The sequence below is a fragment of the Pseudopipra pipra genome, chromosome 6 (genome assembly GCF_036250125.1).
Source record: "Pseudopipra pipra isolate bDixPip1 chromosome 6, bDixPip1.hap1, whole genome shotgun sequence".
In the NCBI taxonomy this organism is placed as follows: domain Eukaryota; kingdom Metazoa; phylum Chordata; class Aves; order Passeriformes; family Pipridae; genus Pseudopipra; species Pseudopipra pipra.
The window spans coordinates 29836965-29857964 of NC_087554.1; the positions used below are offsets into that span (position 1 = coordinate 29836965).

Genomic DNA, 21000 nt, shown 5'->3' on the forward strand with positions numbered 1-21000 from the left:
TGCATTGACTGTCTGGTTGGTTATACTTATTATTACAGTTTTAGAATATTGTTGGTTGGTCCCTACTGTTCTTTAACATCATGACTTGAAGCTCATGAATGGGTGTCAGGAGACCCACAGCAGTATATGATTTAAATAACACCCACTGATCTCATTGGAAATTTTATTTCCATCTTGTTTAGATTCTTGCATTTGTTGCCTCCTCTACCACAGAGCTCCTCTCTGCCTATCTTTCTTAGTCTGTAAAAGGTAGGTAACTAATGCTGTTCTACTTTACATAGGAAATAGGAAACTTAATTAATTCAAAGAAAAGAAATTATTTAAATTTATATGGGTATTAAAAAAAATGTCCTCAGGTGAGATCCATTAATTCAAGTATTCTGGGTCAGGGTGAAATAGCAAGGAAGAAATAGGGGCAGAAAACTAACCTTTATGTTAAGGGAGAACGTATCTGACATTTGTCTCAGAAAGGCCTAGGAAATCAGTCCAGCATTTTCTCATTGTTTTAAGTGGATAGCTGAGAAGTAAGTGGTATCCGCCCGTAGGAATGCTTCTGTGTTGCTATCAAAACATTTCTCTGATTTGCACACGCAGCACAGCGTTTCAAACGGTTGAGTTGAGATGATTGGAACTGCAGCAGCAGCAGAGTGTTTAAATGAGGTTCAGCATCCACCCAAAAAGGGAATACATCTGCGAGTGACTGAACAAGACTATGCCTTGTTGCTGGCTGGCACATTCGTGTTGCTGTCCTCATGTAAGCCAGCTCAGGTATGTCTGCAGGAGTTGCACACATGGGCATGTCTTAAAGTATTGCAGCAAAAATTGTCTGTTGGTTATTGCTTCTATTTTACCTGCCTATGAACTACACCTGGATAGGATTTCTGTGCCCCAGCAGAAGTTTGGTTTGTTTCTTTGGTTTCTGTCGTTTGGGTTTTTTTTCCAAAAAAGAAGCATTACAGAATCAAATGTAATTTAAAAGGTTAGTGTAGTGTTAATATGGTTTAAGAATAATCTGTTGAGTTTCTATATGTCCCATCATTTTTTCCCTTTAAACAGTGTGTTTCTTATGAGGTGAATACTTAATCACTTAAACCTCCGAATATGTTTGTAGCATTTAAAATTACACAAATAATGCGATTTTTTTACCTACAGTTGTGGAACGTCAGCAGATTGTCCCAATCACTAAACATACTGCAAGCTGCTAGATAAAACTGGTTTACTGCAAGCTAACTTGTTTATCTTATTGGAGGACCTGCATCTGTGTTAGAAAACAGTATTTTCTCTGTTTGCAAAGCTATAAAAGATACTAAGAATTTAACTGAGATAGGTAGCAGGATGGAAAGATGTGTTTTTCATTTTCTTCCACAAACTGTTCAATTGACTGAAAACTGCTAGGTGTTTTTATTACAGTTTTTAGGGGATAGGTATCCATGCTTGAAATCATATTACACCTTGGTGTTCCCAAAGATCGTTAAGTCTTACCAAAATTTGACTGACTTCATCATGTCAAGGAGTAATCAGTATAGCCAAGTCATTGGGATTGGACTGGACTGGCAAGGTCCACAGTGATGTAGTTAGTTCTAATGACAGCTAATGGACTTAACACTGCTACTGTCAGCCTAGGTTGTTCCATGCACTCAGCTATTTTCTGTGTTCTGCATGCTTTCTGCTTTATTGTATTCCAAATAGATTTATACGGATTTAGACTCATCCTCTAGACTTCATGTTGTGCCAATGCCCCCTACCAATGCTGCGGTCAATTTAAATTAACACTGTTAAAACTCAAAAGACTCTAAATGGGTTATTTATATGATTAAAGCTAGGGAAGTGAAATTTCAGTATCTGCTCAGCTAAATCTAAATGTATATTTGTGGTGCTGTCCACTAAGTCAGTGTTTTGTCTTGCTCATTTCTCCATTATCTTAAATGCCTAGTTTGAGATAGCTATCCAGGTAGTCCATTAAGGTGGTTTGAGAGGAAATGCCCCCATAATAGGCTTCATTCAATTTTAAAAGAGATGCTTGTGAAACATGTTGTTCTCTTTTGATGGATTGAAAAGTAGAGAGATTGAGCTCAACATTTTATTATTATCCCATTGCAGTGAGATGATTACCTTCCTTACTGTATGATTATACTTAACTTGACCATTGAATGACAGGTGGGATAAACCTCTACTTAACTTCAAGGTACAGATGAGTTAGGTTTTTGGATATATATCTTGAAGTGGGATTCATTTTCTTAAGGAATGCCCATCTACAGCTGACTGTAGGAAGTGCCTAAATAGAGAATTTATGCTACAAGTCAAAAGTTTAGATGGATAAAATTAGGTGAGATGAAGCCTGCTCTAAATATTCTTTCCCTGGAGCTTCATTGGCAAACTAGCAGATGGCTTGAAGGTAGAGAAACTCTTATTTAATCTGTTGTTTGTGCCTGAGGTATTATTGTATTCTGGAGAACCTGATTTGATAGGAGTTTGTATTAAAAAAACCCTGTTTGATTTGAGTGTGAACATATTCAGAATATCTTTAGTTGCTGTCTGGTGGAGTATTTTGGATTGGAAAGGTATCCTTTGTAAATCTGTCAGCCAAAGGAATGTGGAATCATTTTAGTGTCTGTAATTGGACTTGGCAGAACAATTAAGTCTTCTCATCTAGCATTTTAGCATTTATTTATTTATAAATGCATCTTCATGTGTTTAATTGGTTTCAGTAAGCTAAATACACAAGTGCAGTGTGGCAAGAAATTGATGTTGGTGATTATTGTTTTCTTTTTTTTATTTTCCTTAAGCAGGTCAGGTTGGCCTGAGTCTCAAGTTTAATGACAAACTTTGGCTAATTTCCTTGTCTAAGTAGATGTAGTTGATTTGCAAAGACTAAATTAATTAATGAGCTTGGCCCTAGGTCTTCCAAAAATTAAGAAAATAATACACGGAAATGTTTGATGCTTAAGAGAATGTAAGAGGCATACATTTATGATTGCTTATAGGAGGAAAAAAAAGATTTTTCAGTCAATTGTCTTTAAGTCATGAAGTATGTTTTACTAAATTAAAGCACACCTTGCTTTCAAGCATGGCCTGCTTAGTGGTGGGTTTTAAAATTGTATGTTCAGTGAGGCAGCTTGGCTCCTGATTGATGGCTAGGGTACCCTTTGTTTCTTTTGGCATGGGGGATTTGGAACTTGTTACATCTTTTGACAGTGGTTCAGAACTATCCCAGATAGTAATTTCAGTCCTGCAGTGTGCCACAGAAATGAAAGGGTAGCAAGAGCTTTTTGTACTCTGTATTGTGGTGGTACCAGATGTTCAGATGTCAGTTTTCTTTCTTGCTTCAGTTCAGTCCAGAGGGATTGTATGGAAATGAGCTCTTTATCCATGCTACTCTTGAAGATTTGAGGTTCAGCTGCTAGTGTCTGGTTCATGTTTTTGCACTGATTTTTGGCAAAAACTAATCCATTTTACTTGAGCTCACATAACTTCTCCACTTTGTCTGTGAAGAGCTGCTTACTGAATTTGCTGTGATACCAGACAGATGTGTATGTTTTTCTTTTCCAGACATTCTTTCAGTTTAGTATACCATTTTTATGTAAAAGGCAAATACAGAGTCAGTCTGGGATTCAGTAAGATTTTTGTTGTCCCGTTCTGAGGCTGACACTGTGGACTTTTGGCTTGCATACTTTTGGTTTACAGTAATTGATCCACCTAGATCCACTGCTTATTGTCACCACAGACAGCTTAAAGCACTCTAGGATAACTTGGAGTTCAGGAATTGCCATATGTGCCCTTTCATACCATCTTGTATCAAGTTGAAAAAAAATGAGACCAAGGCCATGTAGCCTGTTCTGATGAAATCAGGAGACCTGTCAATGGCAAAAGACCTCTGGTAACAACCTGAAACAGGTTTGGGCTCTCAAAATCACAATATGGATGTTAAAAGTTGGGACAGTCTCATGAAATCAGGATGCGATGATGTTATTGATAGAGATTATGTTGGTAATATGTATGTTCCCTGATGAGGGATTAAAGCTGTACTAGTTTTTAACTTTACAATATCTGGTTTTTAAATGAATCTTGAGTTTCAATCTTGCAATATTGTGCCAGCATAATTTTTGGCAATAAATATGAACGTGTATTGTTAATGATACTAAGTTTGGCCAGAGATCATAAGTAACAATATTCAGGGTTTCCATGTGTAAGTGTTTCACTGAATCCCTGTGAAGCTTTTTTAATAAGTTTGGGTTTTCCATGAAGAAAAGCCCTTACATATCAGTTTCCATGTATGCAGTGGTTACAACTACTGTAGAAATCACAGTACCATCCATGCTGGGATGTCGTTATCTCCTGTGTAAGGATGCATTAATAAACATAATCAAAAATGTCATGTCTCTGAGAGGCAGAGAGATTTTATGCCTTTTATAGAGATTGGAAAAATTGACTTAAAGTTTCATGACCTTAATATCTGACTAGATCCAAGTTTTCATTCTTAAAACTTTCGTTCTGCAGCTACCTGGATGTATATTGCTTTTGGACTGAAAGTCCTTTTTGTACCTAAAATTCTTCATTTGGCCAAGCTCTCTAGTACCATAGTGTTTATGGTGCTGCATAGCTTGGCATCTGTTAAATATATGAAAATCTTTTAGGCCATGTGAAATAGGTGTTCCTCAATTTGTGTTAGCTGAGATGTATGTGCTGCCAAGTGAACTGCTGAGTACAACTTGTAAGGCTTCATGTAAACTGGCTGTAGGAGTAGGGATGCTGCTTCCTGTGACCTGCTGGTTCAGCCAGAGGGCAGGTACCCAGGATGTGGATGATACTTTAAAGACACATCTCCTTTCTTTGAGAAAAAGCAGTAACCCTAAATTTGTAAATTGCCTGGAGCTGCAGGCATTATCAGCTTTCCTTTTTAAAACTCATCTCTGTAAGGAATAGTTAAGAAATCAGAAGAATGAGGGAGTGATTGTGACTTAGTGATTAGATTACATATATGAAGTAGAGGAAACCTGGTTTTTAATTTCTGTGACATTTGGAATTTCTGTATTTTCATCAAATAAATATTCAATATTAAACATATTGAAGCTGGGCCCCCTTTTTCAGCACATTATTTTTTCTCTGAAATGAGGGACTTGTTCTTTAAAACAAACAAGCAAAACTTGGTCCATCTCGCTCTGAGATGGCTAAAGACTGTGAATCCTAAATGGTGGGTATACATTGTCCAGAATTTCCAAGCATCAAGCAGCCACATTAGAGCTACCACCTGACTATGTTGCCCAGCATCTGTAAAATGCAGGCAAATGGCCAAATTTGTCCTTTTTTGTTTGTTTGTTTTTGTTTTTCCTGGACAGAATTTTGAGGGGGATAGTAGGAATGCAGGAAGGAAATAGGGAGAAACCTGAACATCTGACAGCTTTACCTCAGGTTACTGAGCTTTTTTGTGATGAAATACAAAATACAGTTAAGAGTTCCTTGGTTTAAACAGAAGCCATTTTCCCATTTTTTAATTCTCAATGGTGTTTCTGTTGTCAAGACTAGATTCAGATGAAGAGAAGGTTATTAACTGGAGAATCTCATTCTGATCCCAGTGCAAGTGGAACTAATTTCAGTACATAAAATGTTGACAGCTTTCAGATATTTACATTTTATATACTACCAAGATTTCTGTTTGGTTTATTTAAATCCTGTCACATTGCCACAATTAATTACTGGTATTTTTGCCTTGCAATTGAAGTGATTACAAGTGTGTATAACTTAGCTTCAAGCAGCTTTTAGCCAAAACATAATTTAATATCCAGCTGTTTTTCCCAACACCTCCCTCAAACACCAGAAAACATTTAGCTTTCCAGATTCATCTTTTGAAGCCATGGTGTCAGCAGATTGAAGCACAAACAGAAGTCCTGGGGTCCCAGTCCCCAGATCAGTGGCAAAATATCTTTCAGAAGAAAGTAGTGCATGATGTACAAGTGTGTTGCAAATTCTAGTAATTTAAAATACAAGTAATTTGGAATATTAAAAGCTTTCTGTAAGTGCAAAGTATTAGAATAGCCTTTTTCTTCTTACTATAAAACTTCACTAGATGTCAGTGTGGAAAGTATTTTTACTTAAATGCATTATGCAATGTAGAATGAGAAGTGTTAATTCATTTAACAAATGCAGATTTAGGGTGACACGAGAATTTGGTAGTAATTTATTTGTAGAAATGCAGTTTCAGAGCACTGAAAACAATTTTCATAAATTCACACTGAATTCTAAAAATTGTTTCTGTGCAAAAAGACATTAAAAAGTCAAAATCTGTTTCAGTATTCAATAAATTTCTGAGGTACGTGCTGTAAATCAAAATAAAATTTTAAAACATAATTTAAATTATTTTTAGGGTTAAAACCAGCAGACTTTTTGGTATTGTTTTATATTCTTAATTTTTTCCAGTGAGAAAAAATGTTAATGTTTATTTTCTTGCTTTTGGGTTGTGGAAACTGAGGTTGTTTGTATGAGGGTAGCAAATATATTTTCACATGGCTCAAGACAGGGCTTAGGCATTAACTTACATACTTAGAGAAGAAAAAAAAGCATATCTATTTGTACATATTTAACTTCAATTAAGAAAAGTATTCCTAATCTGTAAGTGTGCTTGTGCATTCTTGTAACTGTATTATGTGTTTATATTACATTTAAACAATTAGACTATTCTGTGCCTACATGAGAAAGTTGATTGTTTTAGGTTTTTTTTGAGCATTTTTTGGTGTTATTTTATTGGATTGTCAGTGCTTTTATTGAAGGTTTAGTCTCCTATGAGATAGTTAGACTCTTCCCTTTAAATGAATTCCTTTTGTTTCTGAACTGATACCCCAAACGAAAGATATTGGTTTAGGTACTCTATGTGCCTTTTGGTTTCACTATATTGTTAAAGTGGGGTTGTGGCCAGGAATAGTTTACAGATGAGCCTAATGAAACAGTCAGTGAGCATCTGAACATAGGTATTTCTGCTGAAGTACAGAACAAAAGAGGACACCCTCTCCAATGCTATTCTGTCTGCTAATACAGCAGTGAAAAGATTAGGATGAGAGGAACACAGACTGCTTGCATGCTGGCTTCAACTGCCAATTCACGATTTCTCTCTTGAAGTTACTTGCTTTGAACAGACATTTAAGTGACCTTTCTGTTTTTCAGAGTTCACACAAAGAGGTTGATTCTGTGCAAGGCTAGGATATGACTAAGGGAGCCACAAGGAAAAACTTAAGCTATGCTTGCACTAATTTTCCAGGTTTAACTTGCATAGTGGGTACATAGTCATTAAAAAGCAATATTTGAAAAATATGATTAAAAAGATGCAACTCTGCTCGATTTGCATTCAGAAGTTGAATTTTGGATTATTTCAATGTATTAAGTATCTTTTTAGATGCCAAAAGGTTTTTGGGTTTTTTTCCCCCTAAATACTGGCATCACAAATTCACACCTTTTTTTTTTTTAGTACAAAAAAGAACATTTTTTTTGTACTGAATTTTACCGTGAAATTAAATCCATGCTAGCATACTGAGAACCAAGGTTTACAGAACTAATTTATGTTTTATAAATCAAATAAATAAATATGTACGTGAAAATCAAGCTGGATGTGAAAGCATACAAAAATTGATTACTTTCTTCTTAAAACTGAAAAATCTAGAATCTTTGTTAGTTTTTATGACCTTATATATGAGAAATCTAGATATGCTTAAATGCTTGCTAAAGTATGGGATGGTTAGGTCTTCATATTAGCCTTTAACTTAATTGCATTTCCCATGGTATTATCACATGAAAAAAGATTGGTCCAGAGTTTGGGATTGTAGGTCTTTTTTTGATCAATCTGGGAGCAAGTAGAAGATTTGGATTTTGAGAGGTCACTGGTGCACTGTGTACTGTAACTCTGGAAACTGCTGCTGTAACAACATTTCATATTACTCCTTTGGAAATGTCTGCATCGATTTCTGTCAGAGGCTGGATGAGATTTTTTTTAACTGTCTGTGTTCTATGCAGATCATAGGAAAGAGTCAAAGGACACAAAGCTAGGGTTTACATCTAGTCTCAGCTGTCTCCCCACTCTTCATAAGCATTCCTATCCAGACGATATCCTTGGATCCTGTCCTATGCAGTACAGAATCAACAGTCATAGAATTGTTGGAAGGGATGTTAAAGATCGTTCTGTTCCAACCCCTGGCCATGGGCAGGAACAGTTTCCATTAGACCAGGTTGCTGAAGTCCTATGCAACCCGGCTTTGAACACTTATGGGAATGGGGCATCCACAGCTTCTCTGGGAAGCCTATTTCAGTGCCTCATCACCCTCGCAGGGAAGAAAGGAGCCTTATGTAAGCGTTGTTTGTGTATTAAATATTTTAAGTAATGTAGTTAAAGGATTGTTGTGACTGAAGTTGCACAAAAATGGTATGTTTTGCCTTGCCCTTCTCTGTTACCTAAGACTGTATGCCAGAGAGTTTGGCGTAAGTACAGTCTTCATTGTACATTACAACCTTTACAAGCTTTGTTCCTTTAATTTCTTGAGTAGAATGGCACTCAGCTTGGCTGTAGTTTACACTGGAGTAGAATGGCACTCAGCTTGGCTGTAGTTTAACACTGCATTTCCTGAGTCCTGGGATTTATCCTCTCCTGTCTACAGCTTCTCACTCTGCTCATAAACCAGAACTTAGAATATTTATGACACAGACTTTTGTAGCAATTTATGGGAGTCTTCTCGAGGAAGATTAAAGTTGACTGATCAGCAAGATTGCTGATTTTCCATTTTGAGGAGTTAGGCATATGATAAATGTTTTTAAATAAGATACTCTAGTGGGAGAGCTAGAACTGGTGATTCTGGTTTACTCTAAGTTTAAAAAATGGGTGGGGAGAACAAATTGAAGAATTTCATATAAACAATCATTTTGTGGACTCTGTATTGTGAATACTGCAGGAAAATCGTGTCCTGTGTATTTATGCTGGTGGGAGCAGATGAAAAAATAAAAAAGCTTAATTCACATTCATTAAATTCAGGCCATCATCTTCTCCCATTTCCAAAGTAAAAGCTGAAATCATTCTCAGTGGGATGTTATTTTGTGGAGGATAGGGTAGGAACAGAAACTCATGTTTTAGTAAAAATAACAAACTGATTTTAGAGTAGAAACATCTTCTACCACTTTCTGGAAATGCTTGCTAGAGGGAAAGTTCTGTAAGACTTGGGCATACAAATATTTGGTCAGTACATGCCAGTCTCTGGACACAAGTATACACTGTACTGCACAGACTTATGTGAGAGGAGACTGTTAAAAGCACAGTCCTCTTCTCATGATGTGGTTGTCTCCTGACTGTTTCCTTGTGTAGTAACTGAAGCCATAATTTTAGAAGATGTAATATTTTCAAGACTTGGTTTGCTCTAAAGCCCATGGCTACAAATAGTACATGGACAAATAAATAATAATGGCTACAGCATAGAAAGACTGCTTGTGAAAGTGGGCTGTTTAAGTCACGAATCGAGGCATACGTGTGCTGCGGACAACTGGTATGTTACCCTGAAAATCAGAATGTGAATCAACTTGCTCCTCCTCTCTGAATGCTGAACAGGAGTGACACTACTAATCTGCTTTGTATTCCCATGTTTCATAGAATCATAGAATAGTTTGAGGTGGAAGGGACTTTTAAAGGTCATCTAGACCAATCCTTTGCAGTGAGCAGGGACATCTTCAACTAGATCAGGTTGCTCAGTGCTCTGTCCAACCTGACTTTGAATGTCTCCGGAGATGAGACATCCACCACCTCTCTGGGCAACCTGTGCCAATGTCTCACCTTCCTCACTGTAAAAAACTTCTTTCTTATACTTTGTCTAAATCTACCCTCTTTTAGTTTAAAACCATTAGGCCTTGTCCTATTGCTACAGGCATTGCTAAAAGGTTTGTCCCTATCTTTCTTATAAGACCCCTTTAAGTACTGAAAGGCCAGAATAAGGTTTCCCCGGAGCCTTCTCTTCTCCAGGCTGAACAACCCCAGTGCTCTCAACCCATCCCCATAAGGAGAGGTATTCTATCCCTCTAAACTTCAAAAGGGTTGGTGATGGTGTTCTTGGTGCTCCCTTGCAGAAGAGCCATCCTTTCCTTACCATGGAGGTAAAGTTAGTGACATTTACAAATTTCACAGTCACCGTCTGACTATATTATTTACTTCTGAGCCAAAATGAACTGTGGTCACTGAGGATCAATTCAGCATTGTTAGCTGGAAAATTTTTCTTAGTAGCAGGACATTTAGATTTATAACCAGAAATACTTGTGTCACAGACAAAAAAATTCCCTTTTTTGAAATGAGTGTACAGTTTCTGTCAGTGCACTGCAGGAGTACCTGATTTGGTAGGGGCTGCAAGCACCAGGTATTCCTGCTTTGCTATGTATCGATGCCCCTTGTCTGCACCCCAAGGTGCACTGTTTCTTCCACCTAGAAATTCTGTCTAGGTTCTAATTGAAAAACTGAAATGTCAACCTTAAAATGAGAAGTGGCAGCCACATTTTAGAAGGTTTTTAGGTAGTTACAGCCTCAAGTAGCTGCCTACAAAGATTTCTAAGAATATATCTGTGCTTAACATCTATTACTTTTAGCCATCTAAGAATTTTTTTTTTAAGTCTGTTTCTTTGGGAACCTTTTGAAGTTAAGTAAGGGTAGATTTGAAGGAACAGTGGGAGTGTGAAATGGGCCAAAATTCTAATTTGAAAACTGTGTTCTTAAACCCTTTTTGGGATTTTTCTGTATTGCACTTGCCCTTGCCCTTTCAGTTGATGGAATATGAAATAAGCCTGTATAATGCAAGTTACTCTGAGTGTTTCATTCATTTTTGCTGCAACTGCTACAAAGGGAAAAAAACCAAACCTTCACCTCAGAAAAAAAAGAAGTAAAGCCTTGAAAAATTGTATTTATAGTATTGGTTTCAAAGCCTTGCAGACAGCATCTCACAAAATACTTGCTTCAAGTATTTCAGTAGTCTTTCAGTAAGAATTTAATGTGAAGTTATGCTGTAATTATAGATGCACACATCTTTGAATTCCACATTTAGAGACAAAGTTTGAATTTAAATGCATCTTTAAGGAGCATCTGAGATTTTGCCGAACAAGGTGGAGTTCTCTAGTGTAAAGGGATATTGTTTTCTGTTCTTTCTCTCCTGTCTCTTAAATAATGGTGCAGAGGACACTGTCAGGCTATTTATGGCATTTGGGCTTTGTCTGCTGCCCTCATCATATTTACTAGTACAGATTTGTATCCATAATTTAGCTGATGATTCATTTGCCAGTACATAGGTGAATACTTCTAGCTCATTTGGCAGTATGTGTGTTGGCATAGCAGTCATCATGGAAGCAAAATGTATGTGTTTGTATTTGGATCTTGCAGCAGATGTGTAATACAAAAGAGCTGCTGCTTTGGCATGGGCACTTTCCTGGCTCTGCCCCCACTTTAAGTGTTCCCTTGTTATCATCTGTGATTGTGACTCATATTGATGTTTATCTGCATTTTCAGAATGAAAATAGCATCGTTCTGTTTTCCTTTTTTTTTTGTTCTCGTGATGTTTCAAAGATAGTGCAGCATCTTACAAACAGTGGAAACAGAACTTTATAATACAGTTTTTCTCAACTGCGATATTGATTCCTAAAACAACTTGTAACCCATCCGTCTCCATTTGGTGGCTGAAAAGCAGGGATTTGCAATCAGGGTATTAGAATGTGCAGGTGGATCAACAGCTCTGTGGAGTCAAGTATGTTTAAATTATTATGTGTGGTAAGTAGTATATAGGGAACAGAAAAGGTAATGATAAGAGAGAAAATACATACTTGTTCCCTTTTTTTTTTTTTTTTTTTGTGGGACTTGGAGCAAAAGTGGACTTAAGATGTGTATATAGTTTGCCCTCAAGTCAGGGTTTAACTGGTCTTATTTGGTAAGTTAATTTGCCGAATAAAATTCTGGCTTCTAAAGAACCAGCAGTTTCTGTTCCTTTCACATTTACAGGGCATTTTTCTAAAGAAATTTCAGCTAGCTTCCTTCATTTCTGCATTTTTGTTAATACTAAAGCTACAGCATTAAGTTGGAATGCTGTGTTTCAGTTTTGCTAGTCTTGTCCCTTTCTGCAGGCAGAGGAGAACAAAGACATGAAAAGGTCTGAAGATACAAGGGGCTGGAAGGGAGAGGAAGCAGCAGTAACTTCACTGCTTGTTTGCCTTTACCTCACACAAATGTGGCCATGCAAACACCACACATTAAACAAACACAGTAAAAATTGCTAAAATAGAACTTGATAATGGGGATATTGAACTGTCTTTGTAAGTTGAATTCTGGCTGTGGTTAATTAGGTAAATGTGCTGCTCCAACCATGTTATTTTGTGTGCCTCATTATTAAATGAAGGGAAAATGTGGGATGAAATCAAACTATTGCGTCTTTACTTGCTGGAGCATTTATTTCCCCTTGTCCATACATGCACCGCGAGAACACAAAGCATAACAAATAGTGTTTGCATTTAGTTCTGAATACAGTGAGGTCCATGATCACTCTTCTCTCTATGAAAGCAAGCTTCAAAGCCTGTCTGGCTGCCCGGACTTTGCATTTCTGCACATGTGATGGATGGGTTCGTTGTTCTAATGAAGCATGGCTGTTGTTGGAGGTCATGGTCACAGGAGAGAGGCAATCCATCTTTAATGAGGGGCAATTCTACAGAGGCCTTGAATGCCAAGGCAGAGATGTAGCATTTCATTTTTTTATTTGATATAGAGGGCCAGTGCAGAGACACTATCTTGTTTTACAGATTTTTTTTAATTATGAAGAAGGTGGGAGCTGTATCCGGTACAAACATTAACCGTTTTAGATATTTTGGCTTAGTTCCCAAGTGTAATGAGTCTGGAGGTTGCAAATGTGTATATTTCTATGGCCAGATCGCTGATGAGATGGGGAAATCAAACCTCTGGCCATGCACAGATGCTGTTAGACTTGCCTGTCTGAGCATCCATCCTTAGGAACTGAGGTCTCACAGGCTGCATGCTAACTAGCAGGCAGTGTCTGTAATCAAGGGGAACATTATGGCCTAGGGAAATTCTTCAGAGCAATTCCCATCAATACAGATAGTAGGTGTGTATTTTAAGTACCTCTGATGATTAGGAGCTTGTTTTAGGGGTCAGTCTGAAGGTGAATCTTCTTATGGACCAGGCAAATTCTGACCAGGCAGATTCTGTTACATGAATTCCCTCCTTTCTGTTTTCTAGGCTGCTTATAGATGTTGGTTGTGATAAGGGTAACCGAGTCCTTGTCAACTGAGCCCAGGTCAAGAAACAGCAAATTAAGAATAACAACTTTTCTTCACTGCATTAGTCATAGTTGGACTGCTGTACCAGGGATGTACAACTACACACGTTACCAGTCTCCTTACACATCTGTTTTGGTTTTTAAGATCTAAAAATGAGATTGTTCTCTCATGGTGGATTTATTCAGTATTTTAATTAATTTGCCTAAAGACTATGTCTGAATACTGTGTATGTGGCTGATGTCTGTTTGAGAAGAACATAAAACACTTTCTCTAAGTGTGAAGAATGCTAATTATCTTTTTCCCCTTTGCTTCTACTCTTGGGCCTGTGGGAGACAGATGTTACTTAGCAGAGGGAGGGATGAACATCACTTCTTCCGGGCTCAGAAGAAGTTAAAACGTGAAATGCATCTGCTGTGCTTCATTGACATGTCTGTTCCTGGATTTGTTCTTTGCATAAACTTCTCTGAAAGGTGGCAGGAATCACCAGCACTGTCAGGAAAGAATCAAAACGAGGAAAGAGCTGTGTGTTCACCAGAAAATTGGAAATTCAACTCATGCTTTGACTTTGAAAACCAGAAAATATTGTATTCACTGAACTCAGCGTTCAGGAGTAAAATATGTAATGTGATCACAATTTTCTCTTTCTTGCACTTGTTTCATTTATTTAAGCTTTGTTTAGTTTGACAGTTTCAAGCTAAACAGATACAGATTGAAGTATCTAAGGTAATGCAAGTGCAGGACTACAGTTAAAAATATGCTTCCTTTTTGAGTTTAAAAGTTTGGCTGTTGACCTCTCTCTTTTTAGCCCAGTTCTTGTGCTGTGTTTATCATTCTGGTATCTGAACAAATGGCACATAAACTGATTTAGAGGAGAGGAGGGTTTGCATGTACCAATATTTAGTATATTTTAAGATTTCTTTTAAAAAAATAATTTTAACAGCAAGCATTTTTGCTGTATTTTTGTTTGTCTTTCAGGTTGATCCAGCTTTGAAAGAAAAATTGAAACAGAACACTGTGACACTGGAATCTGAATATGAGGTAAAATAAATTTGTTGCTTGGGGCTCATAACCTTGGGTACCCTTGAATACCCTGGCCGCTGGTGGGTTGTATCTGTCCCTAACTAAAATTAGATCAGCCATCTGCCTTTAACTCACTGATGTCCAATAAAAACAAGGTTTTTATGTAAAGAAGGGGTTTTGAACACATAAGGCTTCTTTCTGAACACAGCTTCACTTTGATGTCCAGTGCAGTGGTACAAATAAATTCCACTCTTTCTGTGGTTAACCTAGTTTATAAATGTAGAGCTGATGTTGGCCTTAGAACGTGTGTGCACATATGTCAACACTTCTGCTGCATGAGTTTTGATGATCTTTAGACCAAATTACAGAGCAATGTGCATGATATGCTTTCTGTTATTTCTTGCTTCTGAAATTTACGTGCATCTTTCAAACAACTGTCATTCTTTTTACATGGTTTCAGAAAATTTTATAGAGAAATATTTCACTCAAGTTTCCTTAACACTGCATTTTCTTTGAACATTACTGACCTCCAAGATGTCTGTTCTGACCAGTTTAATATCCAGAGTTTCATAAATCTTCAGGTCTACAAAAAGCCATGTTAGAAAAACTGGGAAAAAACCTCCCTTGATCCAGAAACAAAGGATAAAGCTATTTAAGATAATTTTTAATGTTTTAAAATTAATTGAATCAAATGTCCTGCTAACACTTTATCTATTTCTATGGTCCTTTTGCTGAACACAGGTTTTTGTTTTCTTCCCATACCACATTCCTGTGACAAGCCTTTGAAGATCTTGATAGCACCCATTGTTCTCATACTTAGGTCTCCAGAGGACAGAACATGGTCTTGATAATAAATCATTACTATCATATTACTCTTCTGTGATTTCTGTATTTTTGTATGCCTAATTTCACAAAATATCTGTATACCTGCTAGTTTTTACCATTATTGCAAACACTTTTGGGCTGTCCCCCTGCTATGAAGAACTACGGTTTGTGGTGTAGGGAATAAAAAGATGGAAAGTTTGAATGGAGACTCAAAACTTACAGATCCATTAGGTTCTGATTGCCTCTGGGATTATTGTGTCTCTCACTTTCCATTCAATATACTGTAAGGCTGCTCTGATTTATTTATGTGGAACAAAAAGTAAAAAGAACCACAAGCAGCAAAAAGAACCAGATCTCAAACTCAATACCTAACCTCAAAATCAACTGATCTGTATTCAGATATGCCTTACTTTCTCTTCAGAAGATAAGTAAATAGTTGAAGGATAATATTTAAATAGCCATAATTGCATTAGCTTTATGGATAAATCAATGGTAATAAAATACATCTGACATAACAATATATTATAAGCCTACTTGGATAATGAGGCTCCTTTCTGATGCACAGAAATGAGAGAAGCAATCTTGTTTTTTTCTTAATCTAAACTGCAGAGAGTTCCCAGACCAAGATTCTTCCAGAGTAGTGCTTGGGTGTTACAGAGGGCAGATGAGTTCAACAAATCAAATGGATTTGCATTTCCCCATAATGAAAATAGATTTGGATTATTGTTTTGAACTCTAATATCAATATATACTATAGGAACCAACTTGCAAGCACTAGGCATATTAATTTCTATCTTCAGTGAGACTTGTGAAGCTACCAGCAGTCCTGCACATGCTTCACCGTTCCACTCTGTGTGACAATTTTAAGTCAATGTTACCTCTGTGTTCTGGTGGACAGAATCTAACCAATCACTGAGTTACAGCTGACATTTAGGAGAGTAGTTTCTTGTGGACCCTGTCTGTTCCAGACTAGGGGATTTTTGGGTGGACTTTTTTCCTTTCTATATTTTTCTGACTTGTCCAAAATACACTTAAGAACATCTTCTAATTCAATATCTAGCTCACACTGAAGGATTACATGGATGGCTGTTACTAAATATGGTGTGATAAGAGATCAAGGGCAGTTAAAAAAAAGTTCCTGTTTTGATATGTAAAGTTTTATTTTAAAATATTATTAGCATTATGTATGCAGCTGTTACTGAGGATACCACACTTTTGAATCATGATTGCCTGATACATGCAAATGTCCTTTGGCTCTCCCTAAGACTTTTAAAAATACCTTACAGAAATGTACAAGTCCCACCAGCATGCTTATAGCAAATATGGGTACAGTCCTTCCCAAATCTTCATTCACGAAGCCCAGCCATGATGATGATGATGATGACAGAAATGTACATATTGAATACATACTGAATTCCTCTAGGATATCATAATTTCTTTTATAAGCATACATATGCCCTTATGGATGTATTGCAAAAGATAAAGACATTTCTGGTATTTTAGACATGTTGAAGTATGCTTTTTGTCTCCAGTGGGGGAGTGGTGATGTAAAAAGTTGTAATGACAGACTTAATCAATTTACTGTGAAGAAATCAAAATAAAGAGATTTTCTTACCTTCTAGTTTACTAAATTATCTCTTCTCAAGCTATACAAAATTTACTTTATTTCATGCAGGAGTGTTTCTGGTCAGGATACTATTTTGAGGAAGGAAGAATTTACATGTGTAATTCATGCTGCATTTTTTATATCTCAGATCTGTTAATAATGCCATTTATCTTGTGCCTTGGGATATACCAGAGGAGCAAGCTACCTTTGCATGCATTCTCCATTGTTTATGCATTCCTCTCACACACTTATGTGTCCTCGTGTGACCAATTAGTCCTTGCTCTTCCCCTTTGCCTAATAAATCATGGTTCTGTCCACTAGTGACACTGGTACTAATGTGATTGCAGTTCTGCTGCTGAGCTGGGGCCTTGTAGAACACACTGAAAAAATGTCAAGTGTTTGACCTGTGACAAAAGGATAGAGTATTTTATTTGAAAGCACAAAAATATAGTTTGAAAAAGGGAGACAGATAAACTGATTGAGTTGAAAACATTCTTGTAGTTGTTCAACAATCACAGTACATTCCTGTTCATTGGTTTAATGCAGTCTCAAAATAACATTCCTTAACCTAGCACTTGGTTGCTGTACTTCTGTGAAATTAATGGTTTAGTAAACACTAGAAAATATGGCCTCAGTTACATCTGACCCCAAAATACAGAATTGTTGTTAAAGGGTTTTCTAGCAAATAAAACCATCCTTATGAATTTATTAACCTTTTACAATGGGAAAATCCTTTAAGTTTGAATCAAATACATGACATCGGGTGGGAACCAATAGCAAGTGAAAGTAGAGGAAAAAATATCACAATAAATAAAAATGTGAGGGATTGCTATGGAAACAGTAAATGAGAAGTTATAAAGCAGAGAAGGTTGACACAAGATGCTAAGGGCATCAGAGCTGTCTGATAAGTAAGCTGACAAGGCTGTGGGTAAGAGGATGGTGTTGCAGCAAACCATAAAGAATAAAATAATGAGGATGTGAAATCATGAGTAACTCTGTTGGCAAAGTAGCAACATTGAAGAAATATATCAGTATTTTTTTTAATAGAAAAAAGTCCTTTGTATTTGAATCAGATGTACTTCCAAACTCCTTAATAACCAAACAAGATGTTATTTAATATCTACTAGACTCTCATGGTTTATAGGTGAGTTCCAAGAATATGCTTGGAAGACTTCAGTGGCTGCTGAAAATTTCAGTCTGGGATTGATGGTTCTCTGGGAATCATTATTGGGTAGAAAGGTGATACTATGAAGTGTTCTGTGAGATTTGAGGTGTATCTAGGCAATATTGAGTACTTTTTTCAGTATAAAGATATTACAGAAATTGTAAAGTCCTTACTAACGTGCAAGTGACACAAAAGTATTGCAATAGTATATGTATGACAAGGCAGGGACAGAGAGCTGTTCATGTTACTTGGTAAGCTGGGCCCATTAAATGTGCAAAGTACCTTTTAAAGTTGCCAAAGCTATTTATTTTTCAGGCCAGATTGGACTGTGTTATGGAAAGCAGCAACTCTGGAAAAGACTTAGGAGTCAGTGACTGAATAATTCAGCTTGATCTTCTACTGTGGTATTCAGTGTATGAATATAAAGAGGAATGGTAGATGTAGGAACGGGTGATTTTACTTCTGAGTGTGGCACTGATGAAGCTGAAACACTGGTTCAACTTTTGGTATCCATATTTTGAACAAGGGTTTACGAATGGATTAGGTTGCAGAACAGGCTGACTGTATTAACTTAGGGCTAGAGAAAAAGCCTTAAAAGAAACTTAAAGATTTAAGTACTTTTAAAAATACCAAAAAGAATGTTGCTTACTTATAAATACGTTCATAAGGAGAAAGTGATAGCTACTGAAGATTTTTTTATTGCAGAAATGATACTAAAATTAGAAGTAAGGTCCATTATTGATAGATGGGAACATTATTTGAACACAACAGCTAGGAAAATGGGTCCTCTGTCTTTCAGAATATCAAAACTGTAAAACTTTTTAAAGTTTTCCTTCAACTAGTTGCAAGCTATTGGACTCAGTATGGCATAGTTCATTGTGAATGGTCATACCAAAGAATGCTGCTTTCTTGACTTAGTGCATAAACGTTGATCAGGTTTTGTTCCTTATAATTTGATAATCACAAAAGTTCAACATCATATCTGGACAGAAGTTTTTTAATCATTTGTCCTGAGAATTACAGCAAAAGTATTGTAATTGCAGTGTTAAAATATATGTTGAGGACAGTTCAAAAATTAAAAGCAGGTATATGAAGAGGTTTCTTGTGAATATAACCTCTTTATTTACTGTCTTAAAAGAAGAATTTGAATAGACCTTACTTAAAAAGATTCAAGCCACTTAATGCTCATTTGACTTCAGGCATTCTGGTGCCAGCAGAACGGAGGAAATTTCAGGAAATTGACAGTGTAATAACATGGTAATTTTTGTTATCAAATAGATGCATCCAAGTGTGTGGACATCAGGAGTACTCTAGAAAGAAAGTAATTCCTGAATGTCAGTAGGTGAAATTTGCAACTGTCTTGTTGTTATCGTTATCAGTAATTGAGGATTACTGATTTTGTTGTTAAGAATTAACAGATTAGTGTATTGAATTGATTTACTTCACTGTCTGTGAAGATACTAGTGGGTAAATGTCTCGAGCTGTTTGAGAGCTGACTCAGATGTTAGGTAAACATCCCTCCTGTTTCGACACTAAGAGATACTTCCATGCTCTCTTCTTGTTGCATTGTCCAGCCTAGACTTTAGATTCCAACTGCCCACCAGGTTGTGTTTGGGACAAGCTGAGTTTCTTGCATTTCAGTTTATTCACATGTAAAATGGTCTAGATTGTTTTTATTTTACTGTGAGTGTTCAACACTTAATGTTTTGTAGAGAAGGACAAAGTGGTGTTATTTTATCATTAATGGAAACTGCCATGGGAAAGGATTTTAGTTGAAACAGTTTTATTCTGAGCGTATGTACAGTCCGTAGCCAAGCTGTATTCTGGACCTTTTATTCTTGACATCTCAAAAGTTTTGTGTGCCGTAGTTCAGTATGTTTGAAGTATAAACTATGTTCATAGTTTTTTATAGAGAAACGCAAGAAGTGGAATTTGGTGATGGGCATAGCACAGGAAGAGTTCATGGTGGAAAAGCCTTCTTGCAGGAAAAAAGACAGCCTTCAAAGGAAAGTTCATAGGGTATTGCTTTTTACTGGTCTTATTTCTAGAATTCATCTCTATTAATAGTCCTGTAAATTCTTTCGTGGTCATCTCTTTGCACAGGATTTTCCGTAACTGTGAGCTGTTTCTTTCATGTATGTTGCATTTGCGCTTTTCTTATCCCATAAGAAGACATTGACTTTTCATAGATGGAAAACGAGGTGAGGTGATTAACAGTGGAGTCAGACAGCAAACATGATCAGGACACACAAATGCCTATTATAAATAATCTCATCACCATTTCTGCTCTCTCTTCTGCTTGTGTTTCCTGTATGATTTTTTTTTTTAATCCCAGAGGAACTGACCAGCTCTTACCATGTTAGGGCCAACACTGTGTGTTGTCTCATTCGCAAAAAACCCAAAAGTTTGAGTAGAGAGTTGTATCCACACAGGATGGCTGAATTCTTTAATTTATTGTCCTAAGGGATGTTGCTAGCTTCTACCAGGCAGTATTGGGAACATCTTCTTATGCAGATGACTGGGTGGAAATGTTAAGCACTTCTGTCACAGTAATGGGCCCCCAGTGGGGAATTGTTGGATCTTTGGTTTGAAATATCTGAAGTAACTTTAGTATAGTGTATGGGAATTTAGCTACACAGCTGAGGCTGTATACATTCCTTTCATTGGCCGCCTCTGAACAGGATGCAGCAAAACATATTGTTTTAAAAGAAGGTCTTGTCTCTGCAACCAGGCAAAACGGCTTTTTGCAAGAATATCATCCAGTTTGTTTTTCTTACTTTTTAACTTTTTTTTTTTTTTTTTCACAAACACTGTCTGGAAAATTTTGTGACTGCCAGTGTACTTCCAGATGATGCCCACATGGACAATGAAATCTAAATGTGAAATGCTTTAAAAGATTATTATACAATTCTTGCATGTTCCTTGCTTCTCAAATTATTGTTACCTATTGTTATTTAATGTTCAAACTATATTATAAAAATGTACTCTGCTATAGCAGGTTACTGTCAGAGAGTGGGTCAATGCCTGTCCTAACAAGCTTACTGATCATACAGAAAAATGAGATGTGAGATGCTTAGGGAGGCTGACTGTAGAGTTTGCATACTTT

The 21000-nt window shown here is 36.7% G+C and overlaps 1 protein-coding gene across 2 annotated transcripts in view; it reads left to right on the forward strand.

Annotated features, from left to right (window-relative positions):
* LOC135415862 (cytochrome c oxidase assembly protein COX16 homolog, mitochondrial) overlaps window positions 1-21000 on the forward strand; it is a 47863-nt gene that overhangs the window by 17218 nt on the left and 9645 nt on the right. The window contains exons 3-5 of one of the 2 annotated variants that reach the window (XM_064658278.1): window positions 183-249; window positions 595-768; window positions 14254-14316. In XM_064658278.1, the coding sequence (XP_064514348.1) occupies window positions 622-768; window positions 14254-14316 (210 nt within the window). In that variant the 5' untranslated portion in view covers window positions 183-249; window positions 595-621. The remainder of the gene's footprint in view (window positions 1-182; window positions 250-594; window positions 769-14253; window positions 14317-21000) is intronic. The other variant, XM_064658279.1, reaches the window with a different exon arrangement.